Consider the following 22,316-nt stretch of genomic DNA (forward strand, 5'->3'; position numbering starts at 1 on the left):
GGGACCAGAGGGGGACTCTGCTCCAGCCTCCTCCCCCCTCTGGTTACCCTTGGGGCAGGGCTGCATCTGCTCAGCTGGTGGTGAGGAAGGAGACACTGGCACAAGCTGCTGCTAAATGTTTTTATTAGAAAATATCCAACCCAGACAAAATGGTTACAAGAGCAAGAGCAGGCGGCCTAAGCCTCACTGCCAGCCCCAGCCTGCATGTCTGTAAACACCCACCCTCTCCTGCCTGCCTAATTCTACCATGCAGGGCTGCCCTGCCCCCCAGGAAACAGCCCCTGTTCCCTCCTGCCAGGGCAGCATAAGGGGGGGGGGCTGGGGCTAAGGCACGTGGGAGAGCCCAACTCACGGTGTCACCTTTGCTGGAACAGAGACACTGGCTTCTCCACTTGGTCTAGTCCTATGTGCACTGCCCTGAGTAATGGAGTCTGCAGCCAGTCGGCACAGCCCCCTCTTCCGGCCCCTGCCCCAGCAGCCCCCCATGCGCTGGATGTGAGAGGAGGGAGGCTGGAACATTCAGCTGATTGTCAGAGACTCAGACTAAGTGAACCCATTGCATAGGTTTAGGGGTGAGCGCAGGACTAGGGGGAAACCTCGTCTCTTAATCAAATACAAACCCACTGTACAAAAGGCTTCGTTTTATAAACCCTGCTCACAAACATAGTGCAAAACACAACGCCAGCTCGGCCGGCCTTTGGAATGGACAAAGCTTTGGTTTCGAAAGTGCCAGCAGCTGCCTGCCCTCCGCGCGCAGGGGAGAGGCTGGCACGGGCTCAGCGGGAAGCAGGCGAAGCTCAGGAGCCCGTGGGACTGTTGTGACGTTCTGGCCACATCGCTCAGTATGGAGAAGTGCCTAGGAGGCCCCTTGGCTTCAGCTCAGGGAGAACTCGTACCCTCTGGTCAGCGACTCCAGCAAGGCTCTGGCCCAGGCAGGCAGGGGAGGAGGGGAAAGCCCTGGTTCCCAGGGGAGGAGCGCCGAGCCTGCAATGAACACTACGGGGAGAGGCGCGAAGGCAGCAAGCTAGGCCAGTAATGCAGTAAAGGGGCCGGAATGAAGAGTGGCAGGGAAAAGACAGAGGCTGCACCCCGTGCCTTTGGCGAGAGCACCGACTCAGAGAAGCCGCAGGGCTGGGAGCCCCTGGGGACACTGCAAGTGCTGTATTTCATTCCAGTCAGATGTACCGTCCGGCTCAGGCACTCGAGAGCGCCGAGCCCCTGAGCCGTGCCCAGCCCATTAGGTGAGGCGAATCCCAAGCACTTGTTCCAGTTCCTGTCTGCGCTGCTGAACCTGAAAGGCACAAGAGGCGCACGGTGGGGCGGGGCCTGGGAGAAGGGCAGGGCTGGCTGGGGGAGCATCGGATGGGCACAGGCTCTCTTGCCCCTCGGGGGCATTCTCCACTTCTGAGGGTCTCACTGGCATGGAAGCAGGAACCTGAGCTCAGCCGCCACTCGAGAACCGCAGCACCAAGCCGAGGCCCCGGTGCTGGGAAGGGGGAGGTATGTTCCCTGACTGCCCAGGATTTTAGACAGCAGGCCTGAAGCCCCCCCCATGCTCACTGCTCTGGCCCTGGCTTCAGGCCATTCCCACAGCATGCTGTGGGGCAGATCCTACCTAATCCAGACCTCCCAGAGCTCTCCACCCTCGAGTCCTTCCTCCGGGGGAGGACTCCAGTACCTGCCGCCTCCCTAGGCAGCTGAGAGTGAAACCCACAGGGCTGGGTCAGTTTCATGCCCGCCCAGTGAAACTGACCAGGGTCTTGTCAGGTTCACTGCTGGCTGGGAAGGGGCCTGCTCCTGGCTGGCCTGCAGGAGAAGGGCAGGGACAGAGCTCTGGGGGGGTCGGGGGGTTGGGGTGGGAAATGGGAGGGGCTGAGCACTGATCCTTCAGAAACCGCCCAGTTCCCAGCTGGACGTCCCAGACCTGGCTCGGCTCCAGGGTGGGGCAGGTTCGAACTCCGGGCTCACATGAAAAGGGGCAGAGTGACCAGAACCTGGGGCTCTGCCCACCCCTCTGGCATTCGCTGGGAAGAGCTAAGAGGCCAACCCAAGGAGCCTAGTCCGCGCGGCAAGAATCCCCACCTTGGCAAAGATGTGCCTCCCCGCAGCCTCCTGCGCCCAGGGCTGATGGTAGAAGTCGGCTCGTCTCTCCTCCTCGGGGTTCCCAATCACGTCTGTTATGATCTGCAACACGGCATGGGGAGGAGGAGATAGTCAGTGGGACGCAGACTGCTGGGCTCATGGGCAGCTGCTGCCATCCCAGGGCCCACAGCAGGCTTCCCGGACACCCCGCCCCTGCCAGCACGATCGCACGTCCCGCAGGGCAGGGCACGCGTCTGGGGGGGAGACACCCCATGGCTGCTGGGCTGGCTACTGCACTGGGCAGCGTGGGCCACATGCTGCAGGGGGCTGTTACTGCATTACCCTGCACGGTAACGCCAGGCCCCAGCCCCTGCTCAGCAGCGACTCAGCTCTCCAGCGGGGCCCCAGCTGTACCTTGAGGTCCCTCCTCTGGGATTTGATCCATTCCTGAATGAAGTCCTGCGGGTTGTTGCTGAAGCTCAGCATGAAATCTCGCTGCGTCTTCAGCTGGTTGATGGACTCAATGGTCTCGTGGATCTAGCAAGAGAAAGCGGGTGAGACGGACCCAGCCGGGACAGGGCTGGCTTGGCCGTTTTCCTTGCAATGGTCTGTAAAAGGCTCCAAGCACGGGGGAGAGGCTGGGCGGGGACCCAAGGGAAGGCTCAGCAAGAAATGAGCGGAGCCCTCTCCCTCCTGGTGCCAAGGCTCAGGAACACAGGGGGTAGCAGCACAGCATAAAGCCAGGCCCAAGTCCCTGGAGCTGAGGTGCAGAGGGGTTAACCCGCCCCCCAGCCTAGCGTCGGACACAGAGGGAGCCTCCTCCCCCATCTTCTAGGGCAGTGGTTCCCAAACTTTAACAGCCCACGAACCCCTTTCACTAAATTGTGAAATCTCATGAACCCCCTCCTAAAAATGAATATTTCCAGGGATTTACGTTTAAATTTCCTCAGTGTGATGGATGCCCCAACTGCCAGGCCCCGCTCTTCCTGGGGCTTGGGCTGGGGTTCAGGCTGACGGGGACAGGGCTCGGGCTGCCAGCCCCGCGCGGAGCGCTGGGGTTCGGGCTGCTGGCTCCCCCGCTGATGGCAGGGCTCGGGCTGCCAGCCCTAACTGCCTGGCCCCGCTCTCCCTGGGGCTTGGGCTGCCAGCCCCGCGCGGAGCGCTGGGGTTCGGGCTGCTGGCTCCCCCGCTGATGGCAGGGCTCGGGCTGCCAGCCCTAACTGCCTGGCCCCACTCTCCCTGGGACTCGGGTGTCTGCCCTGCAACTGGGTCCCACCTGCTGTCTCCAATGCCCGGGGTCCTCTGTCCGCCATTACTGAAATTTTTCTGGCGAACCCCCGTAACGTTCTGCGAACCCCCAGGGGTTCGCAAACCCCAGTTTGGGAACCACTGTTCTAGGGGTTAGACTCTCCCCTGGCAGCTAGCACCAGGGATTCCAGTTCCCAGCCCCGACTCCTTCCTTAATCCTACCCTGCATGGCCGGGCCCCGGGCAGGCGGCTCTGGACTCCCAGGGCAGGGCTGGCTAGGCCAGCCTGCGGAGCGCAGCGTGCCAACGGGGCAGGAGGAGGGTCAGGGGAGCCCGCACCGGGACTGAATCTCGCTCGGTGAGAGGCTGCTGGCCTGCGGCCCAGGTGCCCTGCTCCCTGTCTGCTGGCCTGGCACACCGCTCACATGGCGCAGTGAATCCGACCAGGGGCCCATTTCCTGCTCCCCTCGGTGGCCAGCTGCAGCCCAATGGCTTGGCGCACCGAGGGGCCCAGTGCACAGCTCCAAGCTAGAAGCGGCAGATTCCCGCCCAAGGCTCGGGTGCTGTGCAGGCCTCGCCCAGAGCCGGGATCTCAGCCGTTACTCCAACAACAGGGGTCTAACCCGTATGGGGGAGGGGGAAGCTTGAAAGCATGAATCGGGGTGACTGGTGCAGCAACATCTGCCTGAGTCTGCTGACAGCCTGATCCCAGTTCTCCCCTTCGCAGCCCTTCCGCCCTCCAGGTGGGTAGCTCTGTGTCCGCCCCGGGGACTCTCTCGCTGCTGCAGACACCCCCAGCTGATGGGCTCACCCCACGATGCAGACATGCCCCAGCTGCCCCAGCCCCACTGGCAATAGAGAGCTCAGGCCTGTCCAACTGGAAGCATGGGGAGAGCAGACAAGAAAGACAATTTCTAACGGCTCCCTCTAGCTGCCTGGTCCCTGCTTCCAAGCAGCCCCCCACCCCCAATCCATTGGGCACCCCATTAGCATCTCCCTGCCTGGGCTGGGGGCGAGCTGCCAGCAGGCCTGTGAGCTGCATGCTGCGTTGCGCTCTGGGACATGGAGCCTTCTGCACTGACTGGCGACCCTGCAGCAAGCCAGGACCCCAGCCATTCACAGCCTCAGGCTCTGCCACTCGCCACAGCAGGACTCCTGCTCTCTACAGACGGGCAAGGACTGGGCCGCCCCAAACCTTGGTATCCAGGGAGGCGATTTCCTGCTGGTTGGTGGTGGAGGCCAGGAAGTTGCTCATCTGAGCTTTCAGGGGGTCATCCACCTCGACATCAATGTCGTAGCAGGCCGTCTTCTTCTGGTCGTTGGGATCCACGCTGGGGGGTGAGGGGAGGCTGGCGGTTAGGGCCCACACCTGGCACTTTGCAAACAGCAGCCAGCCCCCCAGCTGGAGACACGGTCACATGCAGCCCCACCCCCCACAAAACCAGCCTGGCAAGAAACAGAATGAGCTGCACAGAGCTCACCACACCCTGGGGCCAGGCTGGAACCGGTGCTCTGGCCCCATCCCCTGACCTCCTCCAGCCGATGCCATCCGTTCCCATCTCCCGCTCCAGAGCCAGCCACTCCTGCCATCCCCCCCAACCCCGCGTACACAGCCCATCCGTTCCCATCTCCCGCTCCAGAGCCAGCCACTCCTGCCCACCCCCCAACCCCGCGTACACAGCCCATCCGTTCCCATCTCCCGCTCCACAGCCAGCCACTCCTGCCCATCCCCCCCAACCCCGCGTACACAGCCCATCCGTTCCCATCTCCCGCTCCAGAGCCAGCCACTCCTGCCCACCCCCCAACCCCGCGTACACAGCCCATCCGTTCCCATCTCCCGCTCCACAGCCAGCCACTCCTGCCCACCCCCCCCAACCCCGCGTACACAGCCCATCCGTTCCCATCTCCCACTCCAGAGCCAGCCACTCCTGCCCACCCCCCAACCCCGCGTACACAGCCCATCCGTTCCCATCTCCCGCTCCACAGCCAGCCACTCCTGCCCACCCCCCCCAACCCCGCGTACACAGCCCATCCGTTCCCATCTCCCGCTCCAGAGCCAGCCACTCCTGCCCACCCCCCAACCCCGCGTACACAGCCCATCTGTTCCCATCTCCCGCTCCAGAACCAGCCACTCCTGCCCACCCCGCGTACACAGCCCATCCGTTCCCATCTCCCGCTCCAGAGCCAGCCACTCCTGCCCACCCCCCCAACCCTGCGTAAACAGCCCATCCGTTCCCATCTCCTGCTCCAGAGCCAGCCACTCCTGCCCACCCCCCCAACCCCGCGTACACAGCCCATCCGTTCCCATCTCCCGCTCCAGAGCCAGCCACTCCTGCCCACCCCCCAACCCCGCGTACACAGCCCATCCGTTCCCATCTCCCGCTCCAGAGCCAGCCACTCCTGCCCACCCCCCCAACCCCGCGTACACAGCCCATCCGTTCCCATCTCCCGCTCCAGAGCCAGCCACTCCTGCCCACCCCCCCCCAACCCCGCGTACACAGCCCATCCGTTCCCATCTCCCGCTCCAGAGCCAGCCACTCCTGCCCACCCCCCAACCCCGCGTACACAGCCCATCCGTTCCCATCTCCCGCTCCACAGCCAGCCACTCCTGTCCACCCCCCAACCCCGCGTACACAGCCCATCCGTTCCCATCTCCCGCTCCAGAGCCAGCCACTCCTGCCCACCCCCCAACCCCGCGTACACAGCCCATCCGTTCCCATCTCCCGCTCCAGAGCCAGCCAGTCCTGCCCACCCTCCAACCCCGCGTACACAGCCCATCCGTTCCCATCTCCCGCTCCAGAGCCAGCCAGTCCTGCCCACCCTCCAATCCCGCGTACACAGCCCATCCGTTCCCATCTCCCGCTCCAGAGCCAGCCACTCCTGCCCATCCCCCCAACCCCGCGTACACAACCCATCCGTTCCCATCTCCCGCTCCAGAGCCAGCCACTCCTGCCCACCCCCAACCCCGCGTACACAGCCCATCCGTTCCCATCTCCCGCTCCAGAGCCAGCCACTCCTGCCCACCCCCCCAACCCTGCGTACACAGCCCATCCGTTCCCATCTCCCGCTCCAGAGCCAGCCACTCCTGCCCACCCCCCAACCCCGCGTACACAGCCCATCCGTTCCCATCTCCCGCTCCAGAGCCAGCCAGTCCTGCCCACCCTCCAATCCCGCGTACACAGCCCATCCGTTCCCATCTCCCGCTCCAGAGCCAGCCAGTCCTGCCCACCCCCCCAACCCCGCGTACACAGCCCATCCGTTCCCATCTCCCGCTCCAGAGCCAGCCACTCCTGCCCACCCCCCCAACCCCGCCTACACAGCCCATCCGTTCCCATCTCCCGCTCCAGAGCCAGCCAGTCCTGCCCACCCTCCAATCCCGCGTACACAGCCCATCCGTTCCCATCTCCCGCTCCAGAGCCAGCCAGTCCTGCCCACCCCCCCAACCCCGCGTACACAGCCCATCCGTTCCCATCTCCCGCTCCAGAGCCAGCCACTCCTGCCCACCCCCCCAACCCCGCCTACACAGCCCATCCGTTCCCATCTCCCGCTCCAGAGCCAGCCACTCCTGCCCACCCCCCCAACCCCGCGTACACAGCCCATCCGTTCCCATCTCCCGCTCCAGAGCCAGCCACTCCTGCCCACCCCCCAACCCCGCGTACACAGCCCATCCGTTCCCATCTCCCGCTCCAGAGCCAGCCAGTCCTGCCCACCCTCCAACCCCGCGTACACAGCCCATCCGTTCCCATCTCCCGCTCCAGAGCCAGCCACTCCTGCCCACCCTCCAACCCCGCGTACACAACCCATCCGTTCCCATCTCCCGCTCCAGAGCCAGCCACTCCTGCCCACCCCCAACCCCGCGTACACAGCCCATCCGTTCCCATCTCCCGCTCCAGAGCCAGCCACTCCTGCCCACCCCCCAACCCCGCGTACACAGCCCATCCGTTCCCATCTCCCGCTCCAGAGCCAGCCACTCCTGCCCACCCCCCCAACCCCGCGTACACAGCCCATCCGTTCCCATCTCCCGCTCCAGAGCCAGCCAGTCCTGCCCACCCCCCAACCCCGCGTACACAGCCCATCCGTTCCCATCTCCCGCTCCAGAGCCAGCCAGTCCTGCCCACCCCCCCAACCCCGCGTACACAGCCCATCCGTTCCCATCTCCCGCTCCAGAGCCAGCCACTCCTGCCCACCCCCCCAACCCCGCCTACACAGCCCATCCGTTCCCATCTCCCGCTCCAGAGCCAGCCACTCCTGCCCACCCCCCAACCCCGCGTACACAGCCCATCCGTTCCCATCTCCCGCTCCAGAGCCAGCCACTCCTGCCCACCCCCCCAACCCCGCGTACACAGCCCATCCGTTCCCATCTCCCGCTCCAGAGCCAGCCAGTCCTGCCCACCCCCCCAACCCCGCGTACACAGCCCATCCGTTCCCATCTCCCGCTCCAGAGCCAGCCACTCCTGCCCACCCCCCCAACCCCGCCTACACAACCCATCCGTTCCCATCTCCCGCTCCAGAGCCAGCCACTCCTGCCCACCCCCCAACCCCGCGTACACAGCCCATCCGTTCCCATCTCCCGCTCCAGAGCCAGCCAGTCCTGCCCACCCCCCCAACCCCGCGTACACAGCCCATCCGTTCCCATCTCCCGCTCCAGAGCCAGCCACTCCTGCCCACCCCCCCAACCCCGCGTACACAGCCCATCCGTTCCCATCTCCCGCTCCAGAGCCAGCCACTCCTGCCCACCCCCCCAACCCTGCGTACACAGCCCATCCGTTCCCATCTCCTGCTCCAGAGCCAGCCACTCCTGCCCACCCCCCAACCCCGCGTACACAGCCCATCCGTTCCCATCTCCCGCTCCAGAGCCAGCCACTCCTGCCCATCCCCCCAACCCCGCGTACACAACCCATCCGTTCCCATCTCCCGCTCCAGAGCCAGCCACTCCTGCCCACCCCCCCAACCCCGCGTACACAGCCCATCCGTTCCCATCTCCTGCTCCAGAGCCAGCCACTCCTGCCCACCCCCCAACCCCGCGTACACAGCCCATCCGTTCCCATCTCCCGCTCCAGAGCCAGCCACTCCTGCCCATCCCCCCAACCCCGCCTACACAGCCCATCCGTTCCCATCTCCCGCTCCAGAGCCAGCCACTCCTGCCCACCCCCCAACCCCGCGTACACAGCCCATCCGTTCCCATCTCCCGCTCCAGAGCCAGCCAGTCCTGCCCACCCCCCCAACCCCGCGTACACAGCCCATCCGTTCCCATCTCCCGCTCCAGAGCCAGCCACTCCTGCCCACCCCCCCAACCCCGCGTACACAGCCCATCCGTTCCCATCTCCCGCTCCAGAGCCAGCCACTCCTGCCCACCCCCCCAACCCCGCCTACACAGCCCATCCGTTCCCATCTCCCGCTCCAGAGCCAGCCACTCCTGCCCACCCCCCAACCCCGCGTACACAGCCCATCCGTTCCCATCTCCCGCTCCAGAGCCAGCCACTCCTGCCATCCCCCCCAACCCCGCGTACACAGCCCATCCGTTCCCATCTCCCGCTCCAGAGCCAGCCACTCCTGCCCACCCCCCAACCCCACGTACACAGCCCATCCGTTCCCATCTCCCGCTCCAGAGCCAGCCAGTCCTGCCCACCCCCCGCAACCCCGCGTACACAGCCCATCCGTTCCCATCTCCCGCTCCAGAGCCAGCCACTCCTGCCCACCCCCCCAACCCCGCGTACACAGCCCATCCGTTCCCATCTCCCGCTCCAGAGCCAGCCACTCCTGCCCACCCCCCCAACCCCGCGTACACAGCCCATCCGTTCCCATCTCCCGCTCCAGAGCCAGCCACTCCTGCCCACCCCCAACCCCGCGTACACAGCCCATCCGTTCCCATCTCCCGCTCCAGAGCCAGCCACTCCTGCCCACCCCCCCAACCCCGCGTACACAACCCATCCGTTCCCATCTCCCGCTCCAGAGCCAGCCACTCCTGCCCACCCCCCCAACCCCGCGTACACAACCCATCCGTTCCCATCTCCCGCTCCAGAGCCAGCCACTCCTGCCCACCCTCCCAACCCCGCGTACACAGCCCATCCGTTCCCATCTCCCGCTCCAGAGCCAGCCAGTCCTGCCATCCCCCCCAACCCCGCGTACACAGCCCATCCGTTCCCATCTCCCGCTCCAGAGCCAGCCACTCCTGCCCACCCCCCCAACCCCGCGTACACAACCCATCCGTTCCCATCTCCCGCTCCAGAGCCAGCCACTCCTGCCCACCCCCCCAACCCTGCGTACACAGCCCATCCGTTCCCATCTCCCGCTCCAGAGCCAGCCACTCCTGCCCACCCTCCCAACCCCGCGTACACAGCCCATCCGTTCCCATCTCCCGCTCCAGAGCCAGCCAGTCCTGCCCACCCCCCCAACCCCGCGTACACAGCCCATCCGTTCCCATCTCCCGCTCCAGAGCCAGCCAGTCCTGCCCACCCCCCCAACCCCGCGTACACAGCCCATCCGTTCCCATCTCCCGCTCCAGAGCCAGCCACTCCTGCCCACCCCCCCAACCCCGCGTACACAGCCCATCCGTTCCCATCTCCCGCTCCAGAGCCAGCCAGTCCTGCCCACCCCCCCAACCCCGCGTACACAGCCCATCCGTTCCCATCTCCCGCTCCAGAGCCAGCCAGTCCTGCCCACCCTCCAACCCCGCGTACACAGCCCATCCGTTCCCATCTCCCGCTCCAGAGCCAGCCAGTCCTGCCCACCCCCCAACCCCGCGTACACAGCCCATCCGTTCCCATCTCCCGCTCCAGAGCCAGCCAGTCCTGCCCATCCCCACGTACACAGCCCATCCGTTCCCATCTCCCGCTCCAGAGCCAGCCAGTCCTGCCCATCCCCACGTACACAGCCCATCCGTTCCCATCTCCCGCTCCAGAGCCAGCCAGTCCTGCCCATCCCCACGTACATGGCCCATCCAGTCTGAGCACACTGAAGAAAAGAATCCCAGAAGCAACCCAAACCCAGCCCGGCCCAGAGAAGTCCCAGCCCCAGAGCAGACAGCAGGGGCTATGCCCTGCCCTACCTGATCATGTGGTTGATGATGATGGGATCCGGATGCTGCAGCAGGCCTGCCAGCTTCATGGGGATCTCGGAGAATCGCATGCGAATGCAGCTAAAGATCTAGGGGGGGAGGGAAGTCAGAGCATTAGCAGCCCCCGTGAGGAGGCTCCTTCAGCCCATGAGAGGAGCGCAGGGGGATGGGACCCAGCCTCCAATATGGGCAGGGACCAGATCACCATCTGCTGGCGTAAGGCGGGTAAACGCTTCAGTGACACTCATGGGGAGTGGGGCCTGGGGGCAGCCAGCTCCTCAGGACTCCTCCCCCAGAGCCCCCCTGCAGCCCTGGGCACGGCCCAGAGTCACCGTCCCCTCGCCCCCCCTGGGCCCTGCGGCAGGATGCTGACCCGTTTCTGCACGGCAGGGCCAGGGTTGAGCCGAGGCTGGCGAAGGGCGGGGACAAGGGGTGGGTCTCTGCGGAGGGAGGACAGGGCCAGGCGGGGCTGGCTGCAGCCCAGGGAGTGGGGAGCCCCAGGCCCACCTGGCGGAAGTAACGGTTGCAGTTGATGTACTCCTTCTCGTGACTGTCCTGCAGCTTGTTGTGTTTGATGTAGAGCCACAGGGCCTGCATGATGCTGGCCCGGGTCTGGGTGTGGACGCCCAGCAGGCGAGCCAGGCGAGGGTCCAGTTTATACTGCGGAGGCTGCAATGAGACACAGATAGGGAGACAGCACCCTCCAGGGAGGGCCTGGGCGCTCCCTCCCAGCACCACCTGCCGACAGAGCTGCACCAAGCCCGCCGAGAATGGAGCGGTCTGCAGCCATCCCTGTTCCCTGGGTGGGCCCACCGGGTCTAGAGGGGTTTCTGGTTAGAGGGCTGGGGGGGTTGGCTTGCTATTGCCAATCGAAATTCAAGCTATGGGCGCAGCCCAGCTGGGAACTGTCTGCACTTCTCCCAGAGCTGGTGCAGCTCCAGAAGCGCTATCCCAGCATGCAGTGTGGCTGGGCTGATAGGATTGGGATGGAGCACAGCCTGCTGGGACCTGTAGTCTTCCTGGGCCACCAGGGGGCTCTGATCTGAACTGATCTTCTCCCTGCAAGGACAGAGCCTCTCATGGACCCACCTGGCCACTGCGTTCCTCACAGTCCCCAGTAAGGTGACCAGATGTCCCAATTTTATAGGGACAGTCCCGATTTTGGGGGCTTTTTCTTACATAGGTTCCTATTACCCCCCACCCCCGTCCCGATTTTTCACATTTGCTGTCTGGTCACCCTAGTCCCCAGTGACCTGGTAACCACTGGCCAAGGGCTCCACAGGCCACTGCGAGAGAGTGGCCCCCCATCCCTCTTGCATGGCAGCCAACTAACCCCCTGGCAGAGGCCCAAACTCTCCAGTGCGCTTGCTGATTATCCGCCAGGAGGGGCAGAACAAGTCACTGGGGTTGGGGCTGTGGGGGGATGCAGAGAGAGAAGTCGGTCCCATGGGAGCCAGCCCCTGTATGGGGAAAGGACCCTCACTGGGTGGGGGGGGAGAGACAGGCCTGGCTCCTTCACTGTTCAGGGCCATACATGCTTATGAAGCCTGGGGCTGGGCCACACCAGCTGTGGGACCCAGCACGTGCCCTCCCCATCCAGGGAGGGTCAGCAGGTGGCCTCAGAGACCCACCAGGGACGAGAGAGAGGAAGAGCAGGCTCTGGCAGGGCAGCCCCAGGACCCCCAGCGGGTGGTGCACAGGGACAGGAGGTAGGGGGGCGGGATGGCGACACACTGACAGGATGCGCCGCTTGCCTCCGGAACGAATCCCCCCACTCAGCAGACGCTGCCGAACCTGCCCTCCCTGGGGGGAGCTTTATGCCCGCTCAAGACAAGCGGATGGTTTGCCTTTGGGATGCCCCAGCATGCACCACATGGCCGGTATTTTTACGTATGTTTGCTGGGGCCCCCCTTCCCCGGCTCCTTAAAGTCACTCGATGGGCTGCTCAGGAGATCTGCCCCAGGGATGGCCCCTGCCAGTCAGCCCCCCCCGGGCTCTGGGTCAGCCATGCCATTACCCGCTGCTAGAGGGGAGGGACTTTCCCCAGGGCAGGCAGGCTGGGCAGCCGCGGAGTTGGAGCCTCACCTGGTGATCCAGCATGAGCAGCAGGGTACATTTCACATTGACGTCGCCAGGGCGCTTGACCTGGAAGCCGTCGGTCTCCTGGGTCGTGGGCATCCTGTGCCACTAGGGAAAAGGCCACCGAGATTTACTGCCAAGACCACAAGGGGGCGCTCAACACACGTTATTCGCTAGTTACATCAACATCAGCAGTTTGGAGCCTGACCCAGTGCCAGGGAGCTTGGGGCTGGAGCCTTCTCCGCACCCTGCGGCCTCGGGCTGGCACCCTGGCCGATTACCAACCGCATTGCCGTGCAGGGGGCTGTGAAAACCCAGCTCCCAGCTGCTCCGAGTGGACTTGAAACATCCCAGGGCAGTTGAGTTTGAGCCCGTCCTTGGTTGAAAACCCACCCTGCACGCTTGTGCAGCTCAATGTGTCCCACTTCCCTGCCGCCCTCTACCCTGGGGGTTGGGGGGGGTTTGTGGATGGTTTCTAAAGAGCTCCCGGCTCCGGCGGGCCCAGGGGGGATACAGAAACCCAGGATATCACTGTTAGGGGTTCACACAAACCGCTCGTTAGCAGAGCTGTGGCTGGAAACACAAGTCAACAGCCCTGCAGCTATCACACTAGAGTGGGCAGGAGAGTCAGAGTTAAGTTCTGTAAGCACCTCTGAGTACAGCGCTGTGTATTCCCGGGCCCCAGGACCGGCCACGGAACCACGGCCCAGCACCTGAACTCTCCTAACAAAAACCAGTATGGTACAGACAGGCTCAGAAACACAAACCAAGCGTAACTGGAGTCTGCAGCCAGCCTGGAACAACAGCTCTGAGACTGGGCCCTGCCTCACTTCTCTCAGGCAGGGAGCTGAGCCACCCGGAGAGTACAGCGGAGAACCCCGTCGAAGGTCCCTAGGACTATCAGCGAGGAATCACGCGGGGGTGGGGGGCGTGTGTACACAGAGGGGTATTGCAGTGCTTGAATACATTAGTGTCGCTGCAGAATTGGGTCCCACTGTGCCATGGAGCACATGGCACCCCCTGACCCATTATTCCCAGGACCCCCCCCCCCCCCTCCAAAATTGTCCAACAGGCAGATCTTGGCGATCACAGACCTGTTACAGCAGTTTCAGAAACTGTTCAAATCAACAATGACAGGGGTGGGGAACCTTTTCTCTACCAGGGGCCACTGACCCACAGGAAAAAAAATCAGTCGTGGGCCACACACAGCTCCACAGCGGGGTGCAGAGGCTCAGGGTTCCCCTAGGCTCTGGGGTGGGGCCAAAAATGAGGGGTTCAGGGTGTGGGAGGGGGCTCCGCGCTGGCTGTGGGTGCGGGCTCTGGGGTGGGGCTGGGGGTTTGGGCTGCAGAAGGGGGCTCCGGGCTGGGGCCAAGGGGGTTGGAGTGTGGGAGGAGGTTCAGGGTGCAGGCTATGGGAGGGAGTTTGGGTGCAGGAGGGGGCCCAGGGCTGGGGCATCTGGGAGGGAGTCAGGGTGTGGGAGGGGGTTCTGACCTGGGGCAGGGGGTTGGGGTGTGGGTGGGGGTGCAGGAGGGAGTTTGGGTGCAGGAGGGGGCTCAGGACTGGGGACGGGGGTTGGGGTGCAGGTTGGGGTCTGGGAGGGAGTCAGGGTGTGGGAGGGGGTTCTGACCTGGGGCAGGGGGTTGGGGTGGGGGTGCAGGAGGGAGTTTGGGTACAGGAGGGGGCTCAGGACTGGGGACGGGGGTTGGGGTGCAGGTTGGGGTCTGGGAGGGAGTCAGGGTGTGGGAGGGGGTTCTGACCTGGGGCAGGGGGTTGGGGTGGGGGTGCAGGAGGGAGTTTGGGTACAGGAGGGGGCTCAGGACTGGGGACGGGGGTTGGGGTGCAGGTTGGGGTCTGGGAGGGAGTCAGGGTGTGGGAGGGGGTTCTGACCTGGGGTTCGGGCTCTGGCCAGGCAGCGCTTACCTCAGGCGGCTCCCAGTCGGCAGCGCAGCAGGGCTAAGGCAGGCTCCCTGCCTGCCCTGGCTCTGTGCTGCTCCCAGAAGTGGCCGCCATGTCCGGCCCCTAGGCGGAGGGGCCAGGAGGCTCTGCGCGGTGCCTGCGGTCCCTGTATCTCCCATTTGCAGTTCTCAGCCAATGGGAGCTGCGGAGACGGGGCAGCACACGGCGCTTTCCTGATCACCCCTGCACCTACGGGCCGCAGGGACATGCCGGTTGCTTCTGGTCACTTCGCGGAGCCAACCAGACTTAATGGCCTGGCAACCCGCCCCCTGCAGCGGAGCAAGCCAGCGCTCGCAGCTCCAGTCCAGCGGAGGGGGGGGGGGGGGAGGGGGCGTCGAGGCTCAGGGCCTCTGGCCTGCAGTGTGGAGACTTGCTGCAGGCCGGCTGAAATGAAGGCTGGATCCAGCCTGCAGGTTCCCCACCCCTGAACTATAAGTTAACACAGAAACAGAGCCGAGGTCCATCTAGCCTGGTAGCCCACACTACATGCAGGAGGCAGTTCTGGGACGATCTGCTTTGGGGTGGGGGGGGTGTCTCTGACCCCGTTAGAGGCTGGCTGATGCCTGGGACCGGGACGGTTTCCAGTGTTCACTGTCCAGCCCAGGATCTGCCAGCTGCTAAGCTCTTGGCCCACGGACAGCTCTGGCAGTAAAGTTTCACAGGCCAGTCGCACATCACGTTCCCAGAGGTTTCCTACTTCTCCCAGGGCTACCCAGGTAAAAAGCAGATTGACGAGGGCTGGGACAGGCAACATTAGCCCCAGACCAGCAACCATGCGAAGTTTGGGATTCTCACGCCCCACCAAAGCTGGAAGTGTCTAGTGCGGGCCCCTCTGCAGCTGGGAATCCTGCCCTCGCATGGGGGGGACGGAGAGCACCGGTGTACAGCCCCTTACAGCACCCCACAGAGCCCTAGGAAGCTCGCCAGAGGACCCCTGGAGACCCAGTTCTCCTGCCCTGCTCCATCCCAAGAGCGGAGCTGCTGTAGGGTCACTAGGACCCCTAGCCTCCCATCTGGCCTCACAGAGCTCCACTTAGTGGATTTCAGGGCAGGGATTTGTCAGGGGCAGAGTAGTGCCCCGTTGGATCTCCCAGGCTCTAGAGGCTGCAAGAGTCATTCAACACATGGGGTGTGGGGAGGTGACACACAAACTAGTGCCAGCAAAGCCACGAGTTGTCTACGGGGCAGTACTGCACGAGCTCCCTTCCCGCCCCCGGTCTTTTTGAAATCTAGACATGGCAAGCAGAAGCGTTGGTGCAGGCAATAGTCGCCGTCCCGGCCTGCCCAGCGCTGCCCTGCCCAGACCCCAAGGGCCATTTCCACAGTGCTGGGACAGCCCAACTCCGGCACCAGGCCCCTCCGACTGGTCCTGCTGGGGCTGCCTCCTTCACCCAGCACCTCACCTGTCCTCGGGCTCCTCTCCCACCTCCTGCTCCCTGCAGCTCAGGCTGCCAAGTTCCCCCAGCCCCTGGTCTGACTGCCCCCTGCCCACCCTCCCCTGCCCCACCAGCCCACAACTGCACCTGGCCCACCCCAAGGGCCCCCCAGGCTGCTCCTCTCACCAACAGCACTTCTCAAAACCGCCCCCCACCCCACTCCCAGTTCTCCTCTCCCCAAGCAGCCCCCTCTGCCAACCTGCACTGGGACCCAAGAGGTTAAGGGAGAGGGCTGCTGGGGCGGGGCAGCAAAGCTGCAGGCAGTTGCTGCTGGGAGTCTTCCAGGTGGGGGCGGGGGAGGAGAGGCAGACCAGGCCATGCTGTTGCCACTTCAGTCTGGGCCACGGGCCAACACCGCCACAAACAAAACAAAGCCACAAGCTGGAGCCAGAGCAAGCACCAGCCACTCCCTGCAGGGAGGGCCCGGTGCAGCCGCTTAGATGCCAGCCCCAGCATTACTGCCGTTCTGCCGGCTCCCTGCTCCAGGCACTAGCCTGGGGGGCACCAAGTGCTCAGGGGGGAACTAGCTGCCTGATGGTCTCCCTTGGGCCATTTGGGTCTTGGCCAAAAGGATCCTTCCACCTCCACCACGGAGGGTGCAACAGAGCCAGCCCCAGGCCTCCGAGGAGCCCTGGAGCTCGCAGGCCAGAGACCCGCTGCGGGGCGCTGCTAGGAGACGGCTGCTCCACCCCGAGCCGCGCAGCAGCTGCCAGGCGCGCCTCACCTCCACCAGATGGTTGTCTGGTCCATACAGCTCCTTGTCCAGTTCGATGACGAGGCTCTTGAAAAAGGAGGAGAACTTCCTCTTCTGCTTACTCGGCTGAAAGAGAGGAACCGGTGCAGTGCTCGGCCTGCCCTTCCCCAGGGCCGGGGGGCAGGAGTGCAGCAGGCCATAACCAGAGCCCCAGTCCTCAGACAGGCAGCGCGGGGGCTGGCTGCTCGGAGATGGTTGTGGGCACATCGGAGCTGCCATTGGTGCTGTGGGGCCCAGGGAGCACAGAGCTGTGCCAGGCCCCGATCAGGCTCCAGTGACACATGGGGCACAGGGAAGGGGGGCTGGGAGTTTGCAATGTCAGGCTGTGGAAGGGGTGCGATGGAGAGGCCCTACACAGCTAGAAGCGAAGGGCCACTCTGGGGGAGGGCTTGGGAACCTGTTGGCACATGGGGGGGGGTAAGGGGGTGCTGCCAGTGCTGTGGGGCTCTGCACAGAGTACCAGGTGCCGTGTGGACATACACAGCCTCCCTCACAGCCAGGTCAGACAGGCCAAGTCCAGAACCCAGGCAGGGCCAGCGCTGCTCCCTGTCCCGTGGCTATCAAAGGGAAGATCTGGGCTTTGAGAGGCTCCGAACATGGGTGGGGATAGACGGGGGCTGAACAGCTGCAGGGACAGTTCTCAGCTCCCCCATGCGGCACCAGCCGGCGTGGAGGCTGCCAGTCAGTGTCCTTACATCCTCCAGGAGCTTGCCTTCCACGCGCAGCTCCCACGAGGCCACGCGCTCGCTGCCGTCCCCCTCCTCCTTGCCCGGGGTGAAGGTGTTGGAGATGTAAATCCGCAGCTTCCGCTTTTGCTGCAGTGCGGAGAGAAACAGAGGAACCCTCCAGATTCAGCGCGCACCCAGCACCCACCCCAGAGCCTCTCCCTACAGAGACCCACTTCCGGGAGGGGGAGCACCATCTCCCATAGCGATCGGGGAGGGGGCAGGAGAGAAGCATGCACACGGGAACCGACAAGGCCAGACCTTGGCTGCAATCTGCCCGTGCTGCCCCCGAGCTGCACAAAGGTCTATGAAACTGCTGCTCGGCTGCATGCTCCTCTTGGTCCCAGCTGGCTGGAGAGCCACCTCCTCCATGCGTATCTCGGGAAGGCCCGGGAGCGAGGTGGGCCCCATTCAGATGGGGCAGCTCCATCCCCTATTTTTGCATGTGGCTCATGGCTATATGTCCTTCCAGCAAGAGTTGGATCCCAAGCAGGGGCTGCCCAAGCAGGGGCTGTCACGCACCGTGAGGGGTTTCTTGATGGCCTCCTGGATTTCCATTCTCTTCCGGGCAATGGTCTGATCCAGCTTGCGCTCAAAGGCGAGAAGGTCCATGTAGGCCTGAGACTCTGGGACCAGCTCCCGGATCTACCAAACAGAGAGCCCATCACAGAACCGCCGTGGGCCCGCACTGCACGCCTTGCCGGTCTCCGCCCTCACCAGGCCGTGCACATGTTACGGCTCGCTCCCCCCATACCCTACAGCAGCAGCTCCCAAGTCACGGTTCTGAGCCCAGAGTCACTAGCACCACGGAGCCCGGCAAGGTGGGAGCCCAGCTCGGCCTTGATGCCATTTGGAAAAGCTGTCCAGTACCCCAGACAACCCCCGGGACACCCTGAAATCCCCACCCCAGCTGAATGGGCCTGACCACCATGACCTCAACACCCCAGCTCACATCCCCACCCACAATGCCTGGGGCGTCTGGAGCTAGATATCCCAGCTGTTCAGGCCCTGACTAACACTCTACAGCTGTGCGGCTCGCCCCAGCAGGCGGGCGCGAAGACAAACCTTCCCCACAGTCCATCTCTGAGGATGTCATTTCGTTCCGGAGTAGTGTCACTGCACGCGTGCCCAGCATGGGCCTGCAATGCACCTGCCAAGCACTCCAAGCAGGGCGCTCGCCAACCAGGGCTGGCGGCACAGCTCGGAGCCTGCTTTTCCACTCTGCAGCCAGCCTAGGGCTCAAGCCCAGCAGGTGATCTCGCACCGGCGAGGGCCGGGCACACCAAACACTCCAGTGGAATGGCCTTTGTCAACAAGACCAGAGGCTCAGAATGGGAACAACTGCTCAGGAGCTCCAGCAGGGCTCTCGAAACCAAGGCACTGTTGCTCTCCCCCAGCCCCACCTGGGTAGCCCCTAACCCATGGGCATCATCTTCCCCTGCTGCTACAGAGGGCACTTCACCTCCCCTCATCTCCACCCCACTGAGGGTGCCTCAAGACCCCGGGCACATAACAAAGAGAAACCATTCCTCCTACAATTCCCATTCCACTGGCATGAGTACACCACACTCCGGGGCTGGGGCCAGGTACCCTCGCTCAGCAGGGAAGCAACACTTACCCTCTGTGGTAGGACCTTGTCCGCCATCTTCCTTCTTTTCAGCCTGCAAGCAGCACACAGAACAGCAGCATTAGGTGAGCGCAGGCTGAACTCCTGAGCAGCTTCTAACACCCACGTCAGACCAGAGACTCATGCACTGGGGCTCTGCAGACACACACACACACACACACCACCCTGCCCCTCAGCACCGCCTCATTTGTACCACAGCTTGTTATTGGTCACAGTGGCCTGCAGCTCCAGTAACTCCAGCCTGGAACTCAGAGGGTCACAGCAACTCTCGAATCATGGAGAGTCAGCCACTGAGCCAGCCCTGAATCCCCTGGAGACTCCACTCCTTGCTGAGGGCACGAGAATCAACCAAACAGATCTGGAGTTTTTAGGCCACGCCGTCTCCCCGGCTCAGGAGTGCACAAGACACATCACAGATTGGTCAGTCAAGACAGCTCATAACAGATGGGGGTTGTCACCTGAATGCCCCCAAGCTTGGGTCTAGCTACCTCTATGCACCACAGCAGCGCTCTGGCTAACAGCAAGGGGCAGGATGGGGAGAGCGGGGAGTATCCCAGCACCTCCCAACATCCTCCAAGAGCTGGACGTTTCTGCTGAGGCAATCAGCAAAGCAGTTATTGTGGACACTTGAACTGTCCTCGTTAGGTTTCAGAGTTCGGATCGTGCTGCCCTGAGGCACCTCGGACCCTATGATGATGCCCTCTCTGCTGACCGTCAGCTGGTGGCTGAGAGGGGAGGTCAGCACAGGAAGCCGGGAGGTCCAGTGTTTGGAGCTGTAGCTCCGACAAATGTACCTGCCCCTCTGGGAAGGAGGCAGAGCGAGGGAGAGGGCTTCTGGACATTTGCCTCCTGCACTACCTCAGGCTGCTGGGGAGCCCTGGCCCAGTAGATCTGCAGCGAATAAGGGAGCAGAGCCAGTGCAGTGTATGCCATGGGTCAGAGCGCAATGCCATGCTGCCCATCCTTCAGAGGCCGAGCTCATGCCATGGGAAGGGGTCCCTCGCTCCACCTTTCCTCCCCCCGGCCCAGGCCTGGCTCGTGCTGTGGAGATCACAGGAGGCAAACGAAGGACTCTCAGGGGGTTTCCCCCAGAAACAGGGACACTGCCGGCAATCGGCTGCTTTCACGCCCCTCATTCAGCCAGCTGCATTTCCCCATTTATCTAAATTCCACCTCTGCTCAGGAACATCACCCAGACACACAGAGCCAGTGATTCCCCTGAGTGAGTCTCTTCCCCAGATGCCGGCAGCCAGCTCTGTGACAGCATGGAAACCTGCATCGATTCCCAGAGCACGGGAGCTCTGACCTCATACAGTACAGCTGGGCTCTGCTAAAGGGAGCTGCAAAGCTGGGGTAATGCACCTTCATTCGGGACCCAGGGCGCAGCCTCCATTAGACCCAGGAGAACCTGCCCTGGGGCCCCTGAGAAACAATCAACAAACCCTCATGAAAACAGAAACAGAGCAAAGCGATTAACAGCACTGTAAACAACTCCGGATGTGCTGGCACGGCCGCTCGGCTCGAAAGGAGGAAGAGGCCAAGTGAACGCTGCGTGCCGGAAAGCTGGCTGCCACAGGCCCTGACTTCGGCTATCAGCCTCCAGCCCCACAGCAATCCCCAGAGGGCTTCCCTCTGCTCAGCCAGCAGCGTGGCAGGGGCGTGGGGCAGACATACCATAAAGCCCCTCTCAGGAGAGATCCAGAGCTCCCATTGCGTCTGGGCGCCTGCCAGAGCAGGGTGACAGCAGGAGCCCCACTCGCACCAACACTGCTTTTGTGGTGTTTGTTTGGGGGCACAGTTCTCAGAGCCCTGTGCCACTCAGGGGGTGATTAGCAAGTGACAGGCACTGGATCCCCACAGCTCCCCTGCAAGGGCACTAGTTGGGGAAATGGAGGCAGAGGTAGATCAGGGACGTGCTCCCAGCCTGGAGCCCTTGGCAGAACTGGGGTTGGTTGGGATGCAGCGGCCCAGGCCAGAGCCAGCACTCTAACCACCCCGGCCCCATCCCGAGGTCAGGCACATCGTCACCAGCACGGACACCCTTACCCTCGCCTTTGGCTTGCCAGGGGGGGCTGCGCCTGCGGAGCCAGCAGGCGCTTTCGAAAGGGATCCATGATCGACTGTGGCATTCCTGGTCGCATCGGAGAGGCTGCTCCATAGGGGGGTCCTGACGGGGATCCCACCTGCAATCCTGTCATGGGCATCCGGCTCCCCGGCGGCATCCCAGGACGCTAGCAGGAGAGAAGGAGACACGGTTACCTTGGCAAGCCTCCTGCTGGGCTCTAGCAGGCCACACGGCCCAGGCGTCTGTGCACCCAGCTGCTTGCGGCACAGAATGGAACATGCCGGCGCTGGGAGAACACCCCACTCCATGCACTCACGGGGGAGGGCAACGGCGCAGAGCAGCGGCACAGCCAAAAAGTGACGGAGGAGGGGCAGTTGCACAAGGTGAGGGCTCCTCGACATTCGGGTTTGACACAGAGATAGCTGGTTGCTAATCAACTCCTAAGGCTAGACTGGAGACACTGCGAACACCTGTGTTTTACCCTAGGCTGAGCACAGAGCGCTGGCCCCTGCTGAGCGGCGGTGTGGGGGGAGCACAGTCAATCCCTGAGCTGCAGCATGGGAGGGGGGCGCAGAGCGGAGTCACGCACGGAGAAGCAGTGTGGGGGGGCCCGGCTCGGGGGCCCAGAGAGATGTCACTTGCTGCGATGAGGGAGCACAGCGACATCACCTGCTGAGCTGCAGTGTGGAGGGAGGGGCCACGCTGGCTGAGCTGTGGGGGGGTCACAAAGTGCCATCATGGGTTGAGCTGCAGCTTTTGCTACTCTAGAAAATACAAGCAGGGAAGTGGAACAGAAAATGCAGAAGTGCAAGCCGCAGGGAGCACACACACCCCGCTAACGGACTTGTCAGTACATGGGAAACCCCCTTTGGGGGTCTAGGCAGGTTCCACCACAGGCCTGGCCACTTTCACTTCCCTCTGGGAGGAGGAGGGGGACACAGGCTCAGCACAGAACGAGGCTCCCTGCTCTGGGGCAGGCCCTCCCTGCAGTAACTAGGCCACCATGCTGATTCCCTACCACACGGGAGCAAGGGCACCACGGGATGCGCACCCCGAGACCCATATCGCACTCGGCAGCTACTGGTGGGAGGTTCTGGCTCCGGACTGGCCTGGTGCCTGCCCGAGTGCTGCAGCGCCTTGGCTCAGGGCACACAACGGCCTCTTAAAGCATGGCAATGGCCTTCACAAGGCTCTGGTTATGAGAGCCACGTGCCCAGAGGGGGTGTGCATGGCTCAGGGCGGGTCCTCTCTCCTGACAGCCCCAGTACCAGGGAAAATCCAGTTCTC

At 63.7% G+C, this 22,316-nt stretch overlaps 1 protein-coding gene across 1 annotated transcript; it reads right to left on the reverse strand.

Moving 5' to 3' along the window:
• Nucleotides 1–106: 106 nt before the first annotated feature.
• SMARCD2 (SWI/SNF related, matrix associated, actin dependent regulator of chromatin, subfamily d, member 2) lies at nt 107–21,189 on the reverse strand. The gene is made up of 12 exons (XM_065422782.1): nt 21,011–21,189; nt 18,956–18,998; nt 17,860–17,982; nt 17,308–17,427; nt 16,583–16,678; nt 12,472–12,573; nt 10,894–11,055; nt 10,378–10,475; nt 4,525–4,660; nt 2,497–2,619; nt 2,083–2,184; nt 107–1,291 (listed from the first exon to the last, which is right to left on the reverse strand). Exons 1-12 carry the CDS (start codon nt 21,184–21,186, stop codon nt 1,238–1,240), a joined length of 1,335 nt encoding a protein of 444 aa, XP_065278854.1. The 5' UTR covers nt 21,187–21,189; the 3' UTR covers nt 107–1,237.
• Between the last annotated feature and the right edge of the window lie 1,127 nt (nt 21,190–22,316).

The sequence above is a fragment of the Emys orbicularis genome, chromosome 25 (genome assembly GCF_028017835.1).
Source record: "Emys orbicularis isolate rEmyOrb1 chromosome 25, rEmyOrb1.hap1, whole genome shotgun sequence".
NCBI classification, from domain to species: domain Eukaryota; kingdom Metazoa; phylum Chordata; order Testudines; family Emydidae; genus Emys; species Emys orbicularis.

What these genes read in the sequence shown, in the direction of transcription:
- SMARCD2 (XM_065422782.1), bottom strand. Translation starts at nt 21,186, where the DNA reads ATGCCGCCGGGGAGCCGGATGCCCATGACAGGATTGCAGGTGGGATCC. An exon ending in TGCTCATGCTGGATCACCAG is followed by an intron (nt 11,056 to 12,471) that starts GTGAGGCTCCAA and finishes GTCTCATTGCAG; the next exon opens with CCTCCGCAGTATAAACTGGA. An exon ending in CCCAGAGGAGGGACCTCAAG is followed by an intron (nt 2,185 to 2,496) that starts GTACAGCTGGGG and finishes GCCGTGTTGCAG; the next exon opens with ATCATAACAGACGTGATTGG.